This window comes from Sesamum indicum, linkage group LG3 (genome assembly GCF_000512975.1).
Source record: "Sesamum indicum cultivar Zhongzhi No. 13 linkage group LG3, S_indicum_v1.0, whole genome shotgun sequence".
In the NCBI taxonomy this organism is placed as follows: domain Eukaryota; kingdom Viridiplantae; phylum Streptophyta; class Magnoliopsida; order Lamiales; family Pedaliaceae; genus Sesamum; species Sesamum indicum.
The window spans coordinates 4,150,062-4,168,971 of record NC_026147.1 but is presented as its reverse complement, the minus strand read 5'-3'; the positions used below and the strand labels follow the sequence as shown (position 1 = coordinate 4,168,971).

General features: G+C 31.2%; 2 protein-coding genes across 2 annotated transcripts; one reads left to right on the top strand and one right to left on the bottom strand.

Annotated features, from left to right (window-relative positions):
* On the top strand, positions 227 to 3,226 carry LOC110011758. The gene is made up of 2 exons (XM_020692926.1): positions 227 to 958; positions 2,671 to 3,226. The coding sequence occupies exons 1-2, from the start codon at positions 385 to 387 to the stop codon at positions 3,012 to 3,014; spliced, it is 918 nt and encodes a 305-aa protein (XP_020548585.1). The 5' UTR covers positions 227 to 384; the 3' UTR covers positions 3,015 to 3,226.
* LOC105157411 (putative late blight resistance protein homolog R1B-16) lies at positions 15,635 to 18,414 on the bottom strand. The gene has a single exon (XM_011073821.2). The coding sequence runs from the start codon at positions 18,345 to 18,347 to the stop codon at positions 15,759 to 15,761; it is 2,589 nt and encodes an 862-aa protein (XP_011072123.1). The 5' UTR covers positions 18,348 to 18,414; the 3' UTR covers positions 15,635 to 15,758.

Sequence of the window (18,910 nt, the reverse complement as noted above, 5' to 3'; positions counted from 1 at the left end):
TTAGTCATATATGGGGAGTTCCTTTGAAATTTATAGATATTGATTAGGTAAAGTGTGAAAGAGAAAGTCAAAAGATTCACACACAACTAATCAAATTCTTGCTACATTAAATTATGTGATTAAGCTAATATTATACTTAAGCTGTGTTGAATATTAAATAAATTTACTTACATTCTATTAATGGGTAATAATTGGCCGAAGACGACTAATTAATCTTCAATTCTTGATCCAGCCCACCTACCCGGATTCCGATTTAAGGAGCAGCAAGAAGTTGGTTTTCTTGCACAAACGATAACCATTTCACATTCTGTTGCTTCTCTTTTTTCCCTGCACGTAAATAACCATTCAACAAAAAACCTCAAACTCAGAAGCATCATCAGAGAGATGGCAGTAGCAGCTTATGCAACTTTGCGTTCCCTCTCACATGTCCTTAACAATCTCCAGCTTCCTGCTCGTCTCCGTCGGCTTCATGTCGACACAAATCGAATTCAGAGCCTGCAAGAAACTGTTCAGTTCTTGCTGGACTTTCTCGAAGCTCATTCCCAAAGAATAAGTGAAGAAATTGGAGTTGTGGGGAGGCAAATTGCTGATGCTGCTGCAGAAGCAGAAGAAGTTGTTGACCGCCATGTAGTGGATCAGCTTCGGTTTGGATCTGAGGAAGAAAGCCACTGTATGGCAGCCCTCTCATCTTTCTCTCAAGATATAGACAAAGTCACTGGAAAGTTGGATTCCCTCACAACAGAGTTGACGAAGATGGTGAAAGAAGAATGGGCAGTCGACGCCCAAGAAGAGCAGTGCATAGTGTCTGTTCCTGTCAAATCACCAAAAGTGCTTTCTTCCAGTGGCAAGAAGACTACTGTGGTGGGATTTGACGAACACTTGGAACAAATCGTGGATGAGCTCACCAGAGATGAACCTGATCTCCAGATCCTCCCCATTGTAGGGATGGGAGGCATTGGTAAGACTACTTTAGCTCGAAATGTTTATTATGATCCACGTACTGTGCACTACTTTCCTAAACGAATTTGGCTTACAATATCTCAAGAATATAGTGTACGGGAAATTCTTTCATCCCTTCTTCATAATGGAAAAAAGCAAGAGACTAGTCAAACTGCAGCCGAATTAGGACAGCTATTGTACAAAAGTTTATTCGGGGAAACATATTTGATAGTTATGGATGATGTATGGAGTGTCGAGGCTTGGAATGATTTAAAGTTGTTCTTTCCAAATAACGGAAAAAGAAGTCGAGTTATGCTGACTACTAGGGTGTCAAGGTTGGCGATTTCTTTGGGCTCTCAGAAATCTTATCCGTTAGATTTTTTAAATGAGGAAAAAAGTTGGAATTTATTTTGTCAAAAAACCTTTGCACAAAAAGATTGTCCATATCCGGTATTGGAGGAAATTGGTAAGAACTTGCAATGAGTTGCAACGGACTTCCACTAACAATTTGTGTATTGGGCGGGCTGCTTGCAAACTCCAACATGACACGGGAATATTGGGAGTCTGTCGCAAAAGATGTAAGCATTTTTCGTAATTCAAAGGATTATGAGAGATGCCTAAAGATACTGTCTTTGAGCTATAACAATTTGCCCGTTCATCTTAAAGCATGTTTTCTCTATATGAGTGTTTTTCGTGAAGATTCTCATATTCGTATTTCCAAGCTAACCAGATTATGGATTGCTGAAGGATTTCTAAAACCAATAAGAGGTAAAAGTTTGAGAGAGGTAGCAGAGAAATACTTAAGAGACCTTATTGATAGAAATCTATTTTTGAGTTTAGAATTTGGATTTGATGGGAAAATAAAAACATGTGGAATCCATGATCTTCTGAGAGATTTATCTTTGAGAGAATATGGAAAAGAACATTTCATTTATGCCCCAAAAGTGCAATTTGTTGATGTTAGCTATATGAAGGAAATGGAGGACCGGTGCTTCATATGTCACGATGGGACCCAACTCCAAAGGATAGATCTAAATGAAGTGCATGATGCCTCACAACTTACATCTCTTGCAAGTGTTTTTGTCTGTAACACCTGCAAAAATAAGTATCCGAGTCTTAATAAAGTGAGAGTAGTGAGGGCAAGATTTGTGGATAAGTTGGGGTATTTTCCTGAACAAGAAACTCTGCACCCTACTAGCTTGCGGGATCTTGAGATGGGGATTGATTGCGAGTTTCCGTTTCCATCTACAATAGCTTTACTCTGGAATCAAATGAGTTTTACTCTTTTCTCTTATCTTGATCCCAGAACAAAAATTCTACCATATGTAATGTGGGGTATGCCACAGCTTAGGGAATGCCATAGTACAGATTGTGATTTTGTTTTGCCTGAGGAAGCGGCTACTCAAGATTTCGTTATCATGGAAAACCTACATATGCTTTATAGTTTGAGGAACTTCAGGTGTACAGAGGAGGTCCTTAGAAGAACACCAAATCTGAAGAAACTAGGTATTTACTATGATGAAGAGAACGAAATTGAATGGACGTACTACAATCTTGTCTATCTGCAAAAACTCGAATCACTTTCTATCCAAACTGAGTTTCTTCCATTGGAGAATTTCACCTTCCCCGCTTCACTTAAGAAGCTGCGCTTGAAAGGTTGTAATATTCCTTGGGAAAAGATAATGAGTGTTGGTTCCTTATTGCCTAATCTTGAAAAGCTTGTATTGATAGCTAATTGCTTCGAGGAGCACGAATGGAATCAAGTTGAAGGCAACTTTCCTCGACTCAAATTCTTGAAAATTTCGGACAATGATCACCTGAAGCGATGGGGGGCAGAAAATATCGATATCCACTTTCCTAAGCTTGAGAGTCTCTTTCTAGATTACATGAGGGAGTTGGAGGAGATCCCTGCAAATCTTGGAGACATACCCACACTCCATTCCATTTATTTGGCTGGTTCTGATGATTCTGTCATCGATTTGGCAAAGCAAGGAGTGGAGGCACAACATAGCAATGGAAATGTGATTCTTCAACTTTATATAGATGGAGAAAGGTATCAAGTTGGTAGTTCATAGCCGCTTATTGTACCACACCACCTCAATTAATCTTATGGGAGCTCTCCTGTTTGTCTTCAATGTCGTCTGCACGTGTTTGGTGAATGAGTGTCAAAAAAACAAAATGATATTGTCATTGTAACAACTATTTTCTTTTACATTTTATTGTCGACGTTCATTTTTTATTGAAAAGAGGAAATGTCTTTTGCACCCCTACTCAAGGATATTTTAGGTTATAAGCTCCACCTATACCAAAAAAAGTCATTAAGTACGATTTGGATAATAACTATCAAAACGGGTCTAGGTCTACATACTCGCCATCAATTACTCTAACTAGGAAAGAAAATGACCTCATTACCCTCCCAAATTGCAGCACTTGAAATTTGCGCACCAATACAGTAAGATCGACGGCCACTTGCAATATTTTTTTTATAAAAGTTACATTTATTTTAATGCACAAATACAAATTTATATAATTATTTTAATTCAAAAGTATTAGCATTGATCTTATCAATACATGACTAATCCTATTAATTTATTAACACTGCAGGTCAATAAAATTTGAAGTTAAATTGTTTATTATATTTTACTATAGAGGATATTAAAGTGAATGTATTATATTATTAATATTTAATGGTATTTTGTTAATTGGTATTTAATTTAAAAGTTTATCACAAAGAGTACTAAATATAGGAAATATCCATTAGATTACTAAATACTTACACATAATTTATTGGTATAGTTATACATTTATATTAGACTTATAAACAATATCGATAATAAATTATGAAAATAATTATAAATGAATTCATAGAGTACATTAATTTTAAAATATATTGGCCGGTAGAATGTTTTTATTTTGAATTGAATTATATAATAAATTAACTGTAATTAGATATAAATTTTTTAGAAAAAAAAAAACTATTTTCTAGAAATAAAATGAGAATGATGATGGAAATACATTATTAAAAATCTGTAATACCAATTGAAAATCTTATATTTATCAATGTAAAATAGGTAGAAGTGTTCGCCTGTTATCACTATTGTTTTCTTTATCAAATAGAATTCAATCGAAATTTTGAAAAATCAAAAATTCGTTTGCCAAAATGCTACACTGAAACGAATTGGTCCATTCGATCTCAATAATTATCGAACTTTTCTTTTGTATTTTAAGCAGTGTTTAATAAATCGAACTTTTTATTAAAATACAGGAAATAATTAAAAATTAAATTTTAAAAATAATAATTACACTTTTGATGCGTACCGAAATTCAATCATACCACAAATAGTCGAAAGATTTTCATAAAAATCTTAAGATCATGACAGACACGATATATATAAAATTAAGAAGGGGTACCCTAATACATCCATATTTCCCAGAAATCAGCATCAGCCAACACTAGGCTTAATCCAAAGCCTAGTATAATCTGCATACTAACAACATATAGTACTAACATTCTTGTTATTGAGGGAGCATTTATAACAAGCTATATTGATGTAGAGTAAATTTCGTGAATTAATTATAACAAGCTATATATCAACAAAAAGTCACCAATGTCCGTTAGCTAACTCACAAAAAGTATCCAAACTTGATTTGGAATTATCTCAACACTATTACGACCGTTGAATAGTCATAGCCTAATCATGCTAAAAATTTGGGAAATGGTTACTAGTTACATGATTTGGCCAATCCAACTAATATAGAGGGAGTTAGCTGAAAATCTTTTAGAGTGGCATAGCCTGTGACATGAAGAATTTGCATGTGTGACATATTGTTCCCAATGTTCGTCCAGTATCGAATTAGATCTGTTTTCGGCCCTGCCATATCAGTTTAAATATAAAAATATTGATACATTTGGCTTGGGCCAACGGGATTGGGTGGGGTCCACTCTTTTATTTTGGACCTTTGAGAAAATAATTGAGGTACATCACTTTTAATTTTCAACTGCCATTACTATAAAATATTTTTTTCTTTATGTAGTCAATATTTTAGTCCTGAAATTAGAGAAAATTAGATTTTCCATTCCTCTGTGTTATCATTGAAATAATTTTGGTCCCCCATATTTTATGAATTATAAATTTGGACCTTCACATTATCATTTTTGTACACAGGTGATCCCTGGTCTCAAATTAGTGGAGTTTGAAGAATTATTTGAATAATTTCTACCCGCAACGTGGCCAAAAGCAATGGCTAAGTTGCTTATTATAATTAATATTAATGGACACAAACAAGTTGGCAGCCTGTGGATTGTCAATCAGTATATTTAACAATCCAATCTAAAATACTAACAATTTCAAACGTCCTACTAATTAAAAAAAATCAATTGATAGTTTTGATTTTGTAACTAATTATATTATTATTATTATTATAGAATTTTCTACTTATAGAATTAATGACACATATATACTTACGATCAAGTGATAATTTACTGCAAATATATCACTAATTATTATGTATTATGACAATATTATATGTAATTTTTGCCACTAATAATAACACAGTGATAAAATCATAATTGTTGATAGTTCATATTGATTTTTGGTGAAAGATTAATAATTATAAAATAAATTTTTGTGATCAAGAATTAAATTTTTTTGTTGTATCTCTTTATCGATAGACAAGTACTCATTTAAAGTTAAACTCATGTTTAATTTCCTCAATCCCATCGTAGTAAAATTAAATAATAAATATAATAGTGTATATATTTGTGTTAGTTAACAAATTTGGGGGATCAACTCATTAACAAACACATAATAAATAATAAATGAGTTAACCGTGTTGAAGTTATATATGAATAAAAGCTGATAAGTAAATAAATCAGAAATATTTTTTTGATATGAATAAATTTACCCTTTTCATTATGATAATCTTTCTTGTGCTAACATTTTTCCAAATATATTTTTTTTATTAAATTAATTAGACTTTTTCTTTAGATTAAGATTTGAATAAAATTGACACATGTAAAGCCGGTTGTATATTATTCTGAAACGATGATAATGAGGATGATGTTACTAGTTAAACAAAATGTATTTTGTTACGATTGATATTACTAATTCCTATTATTTTTGTTCACTAATATTAATAAAATTAAATTTAATTAAAAAAATAAATTTCAAACACAATATTAACTCTACAATTAATATTATTATTTAAATTTTTTTAACACACAAAATAATATATATTTAAATATTAAGTTGGTATATTGAGTTGTTTGGTGGATTGATTTGTTTTGTAAATTGAGTTGTTGGGTGTATTTGTTGTATTCTAGTTTATATATGTTTGGTATATTGTGGTGGATGGCATAATGGTAGTGTTGGTGAGGTTGAGTTTGTGTTGTTGATTATTGCTGTAGATTTTAAGTACAACAATTTAACTTAGTTAACTTTCAATTTAAACCTTTAAATAAATTAATTAATTTAAAAGTTTTAAATAAACTAATTTAACTTGGATATTCATAACTTTCAATTTAAAATTTTCAAGTAAACTACTTTAACTTAGTTAACACTCAATTTAAAACCTTAGACAAATTTAACTTAGGTAACTCTCAACTTAAAATCTTCAAGTGGACTAATTTAACTTAGTTAAATGTCAATTTAAAACTTTCAAGTAAACGAATTTAACTTAATTTCCGCTCAGCTTAAAACTTTCAAGTAAATTAATTTAACTTAGTTACCTTTCAACTTAAAACCTTCATCTAAACTAATTTAATTAAATTAACTCTCAATTTTTAAAATTTTTAAATAAATTAATTTAACTTAGTTAGTTATATTCATTAGATTATGGTACGAGGAGGATATGAGGGAGGTAGAGGTCATAGAGTTACGTCATCATCTACCCCACCGTTTGTTCAACCTTCAAGTAAATAGTTTAAATTATTGTCAATTTATTTGATAAAATTATATTATTTTTTAAATTGTATAGAAAAATTTCAAAAGTTGAGTGATGATTGCAGCATTGCTTCTCAAAGTCTCTTGGAGTCATCATTGAGCACATCGCTTAACGATCAACAGCTATGGTTGGAGGCTATTGGAGGAGTAAGAAAGTCCACTTGTGCTTCGGGAAAATAAGACCATGCGTACGGAAAATAAGATCATGAAAATAAATAAGATCTCTCTTTTTAGCTTTGTATACTTTTACATTTAACACTTTTATTTTGTGAATCATGTTGAATTATTTTAATATATGTAGTTTTGCTTAAATATTTATCATATTTGAATTTATAGATTATTAAAGTTAAATCAAATATAATTTTAATAGTAAATATTAAATTTCAAAATTGTGAAAAAAAATAAAATGATTTTCGTTGCAATTATTGTTGCAAAGGAAAAAGATTTGCATCGGATTGTCATTAAAAAAATGCACCAGAATTTTGTGATGGCTTCTATTGCAAATATCATTGTAAATAAAATGCTTTTGCAACGATTTCAAAAAAATATTTTGTTACAAAATTTGTTATGGAATGTGATTGCAAAAATGCATTTGCAATATTGCAACCGCTTTCATTGCAAACGTCGTTGTAAATGAAAATTATTTTGTAACGGATTATGTCAAAATATTGCATTGCAACATTTGCAACAGACTGTTGTTGGAAAAAAATGCGTTATAATATTACAATGACTTTATTATTGCAAACAAAAAATAATTTTGCAACGAAATGACCATCAATTTTGCCACAAATATTCCATTGCAAAAATCATTTCAAATATGAGAAGTCAAATTAACTTTTCAACAACGGAGAAAATATCGTTGCAAAATCTTGCAACGGCAGAAAAAATTGTTGCTATATAGCAGTTGGTGCTTATAGCAATGGATGTTATTTTGTTGCAAAAGTCCATAGAAAATCTGTTTTACCACAAATTTTTCATAAAATTCGTTGCTTGAAATCTATTGCTATAGATTTTTTTTTTGTTGTTGGGTAGTGCATATTAATATAAGACTAAACCAGAATTTTTTTTTTTGTATGAATAAACTAACAACTTAACAAATTGAAGGACTTCAGCTCAGTAACAAAAACATAATAAATACTTAATGAGTTAACTATATTGAATTTATATATTAATAAAAGCTAATAAATAAATAAACCAGAAATATTCTTTTGGTAGGAATAAATTTACCCTTTTTATTATGATAATATTTCCTATGCTAACATTTTTCCAAATATATTTTTTTGATTGAATTAATTAGACTTTTTCTTTAGATTAACATTTGAATAGACATTTGGAAAAATGGATCTCCTCTGCTCCCCAATGCTCCAACTCAACACTCCGAGGACCAACACTTTCAGCCGAAGAAATTCTCCTTCAATTGGACTCCACTCGGGGCCTACGAAAGCTTCATGCAATTCAAACACTTCAAGACTGGGGAATGCAGAACCAATTATCATCATCTTTTCCCAAGGAAAATAGCAAGTGTTTAAGCTCAACATCTAAAGAGAAGTTGGGAAGGCTATATCCTCCAAACTAGAATTACCAAAGTATAAAGAGAGTGATTCAAGCTTATTGAGCAGAGAGAGACAATAATCACCAGAGAACCAACCACCAACACTTAATTTCTTCAAATTTGGAATTCTTTTAACAACCTCCTCGCTACAACAAAAATCATCTACCATAAGTGTACTTAGGTTTTCCAAAATAGTCGAATTTTGCCCCTCCATTAGATCAGGCAAGCTACGATTATAAACATTGAAATGCCTAAGTTTTGGCATCTCCCAAATTTCAAGCAGCAAATTTAAATGATAAAAACCCCAAGATCCAAAATCTGTAGATTCTAAGGTAAGAAAATTGTACCGGGACTGTAAGTATTCAGTTCTCCTTGAACCAATCATATCCTTCAACCTTAAGGTGCCGCAGCGGACTCGCAATTGTTGTTGATTGCGAGCCAACACAAACTTCTTGAAGATGTGTCTTATTCTGTATGCTCATCCAATGACCACACAGAAAGTAGAAATCACCATCATTCAATACTGAAACATTAATTTCTTGTGCTTTAGGGACACAAATAAGATGTTCTCTCTTAAATTCTCTAAAACATAGCTCTCTTAGAACATCATGAATGCCACATGCTTTTATTTTCCCACTACGCGTCCATTCACGAATCAAAATCAGATTTCTGTCAGCAAGATCCTTCAAGTATTCCTTGGCAACTTCTTTCAAGCTTTTACTTTGTCCTGGTTTTAGAAACCCCTCACAAATCCATAATTTTATCAGCTTAGAGGCTTCAATCCGATCTTCTTCCGAAAAAACTCCCATATAAAAAAAACATGGTTTAAGATGAATCGACAAATTGTTGTAACTCAAAGACAATATATTTAACAATACTGATCATCTCCAAAACTGACAAATGAGGTTACACCTATGCAACAAACTCCTAATATTCTTGTGTTTTTTTGGATTTTGCTAGGAGCCCACCAATTACAACAATTGCCAGAGGAAAAGTCCGCGGCAACATCAAGCAATATTTCTTTCCAATTTCTTCCAACTTTCTCGTGCAAAATTTTTTTCACATAGTAGATCCCAACTTTCATCCTCATCCAAAAAATTCATTTGAAATAATGATTGTGAGAACCTAAAGTATGTGCATTTCCAACAACCTTGTATATACACTTGATAAGGTAGATTGTTTAATTTTTGGACCGTCAACTGCTGATCTCGATTGAGTTGGTTGACCAAGTAACGATTAATTTCAGCCTTTTGTGTTAATTAAATTAATTGTAATTTACTTATTTTAGTTTTATAATTTTTTGATCTTATATATGTTATGCATTCTGAATTAGTATTAATATTTATAAATTTATAGTTGAATTATATAATTATATTTATATATACGTGTGAATATATATGCAGTGATATATATATATATCATGTTACGACAACTAAGGAGATGGATGTTTCATAAGAACCTCATCAAGAGGGCAGGTCTTACACTGAAGTTTGAGGATGGAGTTAAGACTTTTATAGAATAGGCCCAGTGTCAGCGTAGTCATATGACAAATGGAGATAAAATTAGATGTCCTTGCCAGAAGTGTAAAAACACAAAGTTCAAAACACTCAACGATGTCAGTTATCATTTATGTATGCAAGGGTTTACCAGAATATTATAATTGGATTTGTCATGGCGACGAGAGGGTACAGGAGCACTTTGATGTCGTGACTGCCCCTTAAGTGCCGGAGGAGCAAACCCCAACTGCTCATGAGGAGAATAATTATTCACTGGGGTGATGAACAACAGTGGGTGTGGAGGATGATTTTTTATGCAGCTGGGGCAAGTTATTCTCACGGTGGTGTCCCGGATGATGGTACGAGGTCCTGCCGTATCAATGTCGGTCCTAATTCATATTATTATGTAGGTGGCCCCTATGATTATCTGTCAAATTAGCAGACCATTTTTTACGATGTAGTGCATACTACCAACCAACTATGTTAAAAAAATAGGTCCAAATACATTTTCAGCATTTGAACTATCTTTGTGACAGTCTCCTTAGGCCGTTAATATGATCGCTACAAATATTTTCTAAAGCCCAAAATAGCCGCGATAGGGGGTTTTATTACAAAAAAAAAATCGTTATAAATTAAAAAAGTTGTAATGGATATGTTAGTCACTAAATTAGAGAAAGATAGATTCTCCATCCCTCTGTGTTAGCATTAAAACATTGGGAGAAAGTATTTTAATAATGTCAAAAAATTACAAAAATGGAGTTGTTTTGAATTTCTTGAAAATAAATAGCGGTACTGCCATTTTTTATATAAAAAAAAATTAGCAGGATCGCGATTTCAAATCGCGTGGTGCCATTTTTATTACAAAAAATTAAAAAGCACTGCGATCTTAGATCGAGGTGTTGTCCCTATTCTTTTAAGAAAATAAAAATTCATCAATTGGGTATACAATATAGAATATTATTTAGTAATTGGGTTTTCAAATTACAAGTTGTTACATTTTTTGTAGCCCAATGACTTATTTAAAAGGCCCACCAGGCGGCCCATTAATCGATCCACCTGGCAGGCCCACTTACCAAGCCATATCGCCCCGACCCGAACCTGTTACTTACACTATTTATTTTTGCTAACCCTAGCCCAAACCATTATTTCCCCCTTTCTCTATTCCTTGTGTCGATTGCTCTCTTCCTTTCTCGAATCCTCTGTGATCTCATTTCCCTTGTTTTCACTGGCAACTATGGTGTCTTTCCTTAGCCAATGAGATGGATTTGTGAAAGCCACCAAGGCTTTCCTTCTTTGTCATGCTTTCATCCCTTTAAAATGGTGACTTTCCCTTCGGCCAAATACACAGAAAACGACTTACCTCTATCTCCTTTCCTCACTTAAAGTTCTGTATTAACTAGATAATCTTTGAGGGGTTTCGTGACCGAAGTTGTTGTGGTTTTTGATAGTGGTGCAATGGTGGGCCGGTTGTTGGTGGGTGCGGTATTTATTGTGACCGTAATCCCTGTTTTTATACTGGTTTGGATCTGATTGTTTTCTGAGCCATATCTGTTCTGACAGTGTTATTTTTTATTTTTCTATTTATTACTATACTTTGTGAATTTTATAATATTTTGGACAGTAATAATTATTAAGGAGTTTTGTACTTCACCATTATAATAGTTTGGTTAGACTATTTTGTTGATTTCCACCCTACACAAGTAATGCAAAGTGAAAATTAGTTAGTTGTGTTTCAAGTTTAGGCATTTAATGGCCAAAAGCATTAGACAAATAAGTTAGCAGCATGTGGATTGTCAATCAGTATATTCAACAATCTAATATAAAATACTAACAATTTCAAACGTCCTACTAATTAAATATTTAGATTATCAACTCTTCTTGCTGAGAAAAAAAAAAGATTATTGAGAAAAAAAATCAATTGATAGTTTTAATTTTATAATTAATTATATTATTATTACAATTATTATATTGTCACTATGAAAATATCACTAATTATTTATGTATTGTGACAATATTATGTGTAATTTTTGCCACTAATAGTAACACAATGACAAAATCAAAATTGTTGATATTTTATATTTAATTTTGGTGAAAGATTAATAATTGTAACATGAACTTTTGTGATGAAGAATTAAATTTTTTTGTTGTGTCACTTTATCGATAGACAGGTACTCATTTGAATTTATACTCCTATTTTATTTCCTCTATCCCATCGTAGTAAAATTAAATAATAATATAATTGGTTCATTTTTGTCAATATGAATAAAAAATTAAAAAAGAAAATAATGTGACACATGATTCATTCGCAAAACTTTCACTAGGAGTCTTTTGCATCTCCTAAAAACATAAAGAATAAAGATATCAAAATTGTGAGAGGAACATGATTAATCTCGACAATTTTTGTAAAATTTAACATCAGAAGGATTAAAATTATAAAATATCAAAAAATTACAAAATTATTTTACAACCCTATATTTCAAATCATCGATTCAAATCTTTATTAATTGTATAGTTAATATATGATTTTATTGGTAGGTCAATTATTGTTTTGTAATTTGTCTATTATTTTTGAAATATTTTTTTATGTTGATTTGAGTAACACCTCCCCCACAAAATATTTACAACTTTCTGATAGTCAATCCATGTGATGTGACATACATAAATATTACCATGTACCGCACCGCACCACACCGCACCACATCACACCACACCACACCACACCGTATAAATTAATATTGTTTGTCTTTTGGATTTAAAATTTAAGTTTGAAATTTGATCTGTAAATAGAAGGGATCTGTTCACTCCATCCGCATTATGTCAACTCTTTCACATGACCTATCAAATAACAATAAAAATATAATATAATTAATATTATCCGAATAAATTATGTGGTAATTTTTTTTTTTTTTTTGTAACACCCGAAGGTGGGGAAAAATTATGTGGTAAGTTGTTGCTTTGTTAATTCACATAAATCTGCTGGCAATTACTGAACACATGCAATGCTGGTTCTCTTAGTAACAGTGTATTTCTTTTCTATTTTTTAAAAAAGCATATACGCAATGCTATCTAAGCGATGAATAGATAATAATGCATGATTTGTAAGTATTGTATACAGGGGTAATTACACTTCTCTTTCATAAGGTTTAAAAATTTAAATTTAATTTTCTTAAGGTTTGCATTTGTATAACAAATAGGTCCCTTCATTAAATAAAAATTCACTAAAATTTATTTGTATCAACGCAAAAGCTGAATGAAAATTATTATGTACCTTCGATTGACTTATTGGAAATAAAAAAAAATTTAAATAATTACATTAAAAAAGAATTTGAAATCCATCAATATTCAACAAAATATAATTCAAAATTAGAATGGAAGGATTTTAGCTTTTTATTTAAATTTATATTATATGAAGATAAATTTTTTTTTATAATTTATAATTTTACATATAATATAATTCAAAATTTATTTTATGTCATTTAACATTTTTTTCCAGATAAGCGTATACATGACAGATGAAAAAAAAACCCAATCAACAAAATGTTATATTTGATATTTTCTATGCGTATTCATTGTTAACTGTAATAATTAACTGTGATTAATATTGTTCTTGATCATTTGGTTTAAATTATTTAAAATATCTTTCATTAAGTATATTAATATAAATTATTTTTCTTTTTAATAATATAAGTTCTTAAATAATGGATTGTTTGACACATTATCAAAATTAAGCAAAACATAAGGTTTCAAATTCGAATTTGATTTTTGCGCACCTATTTATTAAAATAAAATTTTCAAATACAGGATTTGTACGTGAGATAGACGTGTTAAGAATAGTAATACTAAATAATTTTCGTTTCTAGTAGTTCTGAAATTAGAATTATTACTATTATAATAAAAAATAGTAGTAATTATTGCCTTGCACGATGTGACAAAAAGCAATAGACATAATCCACGATAAAATAAAATCAAGTGAGGATATTAATTAATCTTTCCACTAAATAAAAATATTTAGTGATAAAAAAATTATTTCATTATAATTTGAATTTTATAGTTTTGATAATAATTATTATTTTATAAAAATTATTACTGGTTAGAACTAGTAGTATAAAATTATATTTGAAGTTAATTACTAACTCATATATAATGATCGATAATCAAGTGATAATAAATAATTATTGTCATTATATTATATTGTCACTATAAATGTATCTCTAATTATATACTATAATATTTTTATGTATAATTCTTATAATTGGAAACATAGAATATCAAAATTATTGTCATTTAATATTTATTTCATTTATTCTTGTGACTAAAGTGTTATTATGAAAATTTGAATATTAATCTTTATATGATCAATATAAAATAATACGGGATTTATAATGACTTTTTATAATGGCTAGAGAAACCGATACAAATTCGTTGGAGGGAAAATTAATGTATTTTCTAATTTGGTAATATTATGAGGGATAATATAACTACTATTGAGGGAAAAAGTGAATTATTATTTTGTAATTTGTCTATTATTTCTCAAATATTTTTTTATGTTGATTTGAGTACCACCTCTCCCAAAAAATATTTATAATTTTCTAATTGTCAATCCATGTGATGTGACACACATAAATGTTACCACGCACCGCATCGTATAAATTAATATTGTCCGTCTTTTGGGTTTGAAATTTAAGTTTGATTTTGGTCCACAAATAGATCGTGTCCGTTGACTCCATCCACTTTATGTCAACTCTCTCCCATGACCTATCAAATAACAATAAAAATATAATATAATTAATATTATTTGAATAAATTATGTGGCAAGTTGCTGCTCTGTTAATTCACATAAATCTGCTGGTAATTACTAAGCATCATGCAATGTTGGTTCTCTTAGTAACGACGTATTTCTTTTTTCTTTTTTATTTTATTTTAATGATATTTTATTATTATCAATAAATTTGATAATTTTGATTGACGTAAATCGATATTAGGAACGATTTCCATTGATCGGTGCAATTACCGTCCCAAGTTCGAAAGGTTTCCTGTAAACCGTTCCTAAAATTTTGTAAGGCCAACTGCAGGGACGGATTTATATCATTCCAAATCCATTCCAAAGTCCAGTACAAATAAGTTTTGTGTTCTTGTAACCGTTCCAAAGTAAAATAAATATATATATATATATATATATTTCAAAATCTACCCCAAATCCCGATTTTTTTTATAGTGTTACAAATATAAGAAAAGACACTATAAGATTAAAATAAAATATTAAAATGATAATAACTAAAAGTAAGAGTGTAAAATAATTTTATATTAACGTATTAATTACAGACTAAACTAGAAATATTTTTTTTGGTATGAATAAGTTAACAAATTTGGGGGATCCACTCAGTAACAAATGTACTATTTAGTAAATGAGTTAACTGTTTTGAAATTATATATTAATAAAAGCTGATAAATAAATAAAACCAAAAATATTTTTTTGGGTAGGAATAAATTTAACCCTTTCATTATGATAATCTTTCTTGTGGTAATATTTTTCCAAATATTTTTTTTTATTAAATTCATTTTCTTTAGATTAAGATTTCAATAAATAACAATTTATTTTCAGCTTAATTACAACAATTACTACTTAAATTGTATATAAGGGGTGACAAAATAAATATAGAATATAGTTAAAAGAAATAACAAAACTCAAATATCTCATACAAAATAATTCGACGACTAATACAGTTAAATGCTAAAAAAAAATTTAAGTAATTTCATCACAAATCAAATGTCACATACATCATATTTGATTTCTAGTGGCTATAAAAAAACTTTTAACTTTGTTCTTCATCAGAGTCGGTAATAAACCGGTTCTTCATTGACTTCTTTCTCATTTACATAAACTTGAAGACCCTCATTTCCTTTCTCCTTTTGGTCTTTGAGTATTTCCACTGCCGAATTCACAGTAGAGACATTGCACTTATTCAAATAAATGGACTGTAATGTGTTTATATCTCCAATGCTTAAAGGGATCTCTTTCAAATATGTCATGTGATGTAAATAGAGCCCATGCAAATTTGGAAAATGGATATCCTCTGCTTCCCAATACTTCAATTCGACACCAGTAGTGTCCAAGACTTTCAGCCGAAGAAATTCCCCTTCGATTGGACTCCACTCTATCCCTTTGAAGCCTGAATGCAATTTAAGCACTTCAAGATTGGGCAATGAAGAACCAATTATCGTCATCTTTTCCCAAGGAAATTTACAAAACAAAAAACTCAACTTCGTCAGTGAAGTTGGGAAGCATATGTCCTCCAAATCAGGAATATCGTAGCCTAATAAGAGTGATTCAAGCTTATTGAGCTGCGCGAGAGAACAATCACCAGATAAACACCCACTAAAAGCTAATTTCTTTAAATTTGGAATTCTTTTAACAACTTCCTCACTGCAACAAAAATCTTTCATCCAAATTGTGCTTAGGTTTTGCAAAATAGTGAAATCTTGCCCCTCCACTGGATCAGGAAAGCTACCAGCATAATTACAGAGATGCCTCAGTTTTGGCATCTCCCAAACATCAGACAACGACGTTGTTTCCATACTATTTAGATCCAAAATCTGTAGATTCCAAAGTAAGAAAAATTTATTTGCAACTATAACGCTCTCGCTGATCAACTCAAATCCTTCAACATCAAGGTACCGCAACTTTGTGTTTAGTAAATATCTTACATCTGATTGATCATGTATCGATACCCATCTTAATTTATTAAGATTTTGATACATATTACTACAAGCCTCGCACACTGATGGACTTACAACTTTTGTTGATTGGGAGCCAACACAAACTTCTTGAAGATGTATCGTATTGATCTCCACCGAATCACCACACAGAAAGCAAGTATAATCACTGATCGGTACTGAAACATGAATCTTTTGTGTTTTAGGGACACGAATAAGATTTTCTCTCTTAGATTCTCTAAAACATAGCTCTCTTAGAATATCATGAATGCCACATGCTTTTATTTTTCCACCACGAGTCCACTTATGAATCAAAATCAGATTTCTGTCAGCAAGATCCTTCAAGTATTCCTTTGCAGCTTCTTTCAAGCTTTTACCGCCTATTGGCTTTAGAAACCCCTCACCGATCCATAACTTTATCAACTTAGAGGCTTCAATCCGATCATCTTCAGGAAAAACTCTCATATAAAGAAAACATGGTTTAAGATAAATCGGCAAGCTGTGGTAACTCAAAGACAATATCTTTAAACAATGATCGTCATCTCCAGAATTGACAAATGAGGTTACATTCTTTTCAACAAACTCCCAGTATTCTCGTGTATGATTGGACTTTGCAAGGAGCCCACCAATTACAACAATTGCCAGAGGAAGCCCACAACAATATCTAGCAATATTCCTTCCAATTTCTTCCAACTCTGGATAAGGACAGCTTTTTCGTGCAAAAGCTTTTTCACATAGTAAATCCCAACTTTTATCATTGTCTAAAAAAGTCATTGTGAAATAACGACTGTGAAAGCCTAAAGGACGAGCAACATCCAACAACCTAGTAGTCACCAAAATTCGACTTCCATTGCTATTTACTGGGAAGAATATTTTAAAATCTTCCCATGCTTTGATACTCCACAAATCATCCAAAACAATCAAATACCTTTTACCAAATAAAAGTTTGTAAAAGCAATCTCCTAATTCAGCTAGGTCTAGTTCATCCACAGCACTTGCTTCGATCTTCTTAGCATTTATAAGGTACTTTAGAAGAACTTCCCGAACGCTATATTGTTGAGATATTGTAAACCAAATACATATATCAAAGCGATAGACAATAAGTCGATGTTTAAAAGCATTTTGAGCTAGAGTTGTCTTACCAATACCTCCCATCCCGACGATTGGGAGGATCCGACGATCAGATTCATCTCTAGTAAGCGCATCCACAATCTGAAGCAAGAGTTCATCAGATCCCACCATAGTATTCCTGTCACTGGGTGAAGGGGCGGCAGAACCCTCAGACGCAGAAATTGTAGGAGGCTGTTCTTGGATGTCAACCCGTTCCTCTTGAACCATCATCAACTTTTTCATGATGGAATCAATCTTACTGATGATTTTGTCGATATCTTGACGGAAGGATGAGAGCGTAGCCATATGATGAGTCTTATCTTGAGATTTTTCAAGAAGTTGATTCACCACGTGGAAGTCAATGATATCGTCGGCTTCATCGGCAACAACAGCTAGTTGCCTCGCCAGATCTTCCAATTCTGGGCTAATTCTTTGGGAATGAAGTTCAAGAAAGTGCTGCAAGAAGAGAACTTTTTGGTGCAAGCTCTGGATCTGTTCCTTGTCCAGATGAAGCCGATGACGACGACCAGGAAGCTGGACACTGTCGATAACATCAGTGAGAGAAACCAAAGATGCATAAGCTGCCACAGCCATTTGAGTGTGTGATTGATTGTTTGTGTGAATGTAATAAAAGATGAGGAAGACTACTGACTATAAATTGATTTTGGTGTACAAGGGATTTGCCTTGCACGATGTGTATATATAGAACCTGTACATGCAAGAGTGATAGGACCTACTGAGTGAAATATAAAATTTTCAAGTATTAAAGGTTTCAGATTCGAATTTGATTTGCGTGCACTCATTTATAAAAATAAAATTTTTACATACAGAATTTGTATGTGAGATAGTAATATTAACTAATTTTTATTTTTAGTAAATAAAAAGATGTACACATTACACTCATAATTGTAGACAATATCACATGAAAGCACATTGCAGTTGACTCGACTAACACCACCAGAAAATATAATATGTCCACTCGCCACATGATATCATTAAAATCTTCAAATAAAATATATAGACATTTAAAATTAAAAAAAAATAGTATTTGCCTGGCACGATGTGACAAAAGCAATAGACAATAATGGACATATTTAAATATATTTGTATTACCTTATAATTACCAAATCATAATTTGCATGCCTCCTCTCACTGCA

Bases quoted from the DNA above. Each gene is read 5' to 3' on its own strand.
- LOC110011758 (XM_020692926.1), top strand. From the start codon at position 385: ATGGCAGTAGCAGCTTATGCAACTTTGCGTTCCCTCTCACATGTCCTT. The intron at 959-2,670 runs GTAAGACTACTT...TTGTATTGATAG, and splicing joins TGTAGGGATGGGAGGCATTG to CTAATTGCTTCGAGGAGCAC.
- LOC105157411 (XM_011073821.2), bottom strand. From the start codon at position 18,347: ATGGCTGTGGCAGCTTATGCATCTTTGGTTTCTCTCACTGATGTTATC.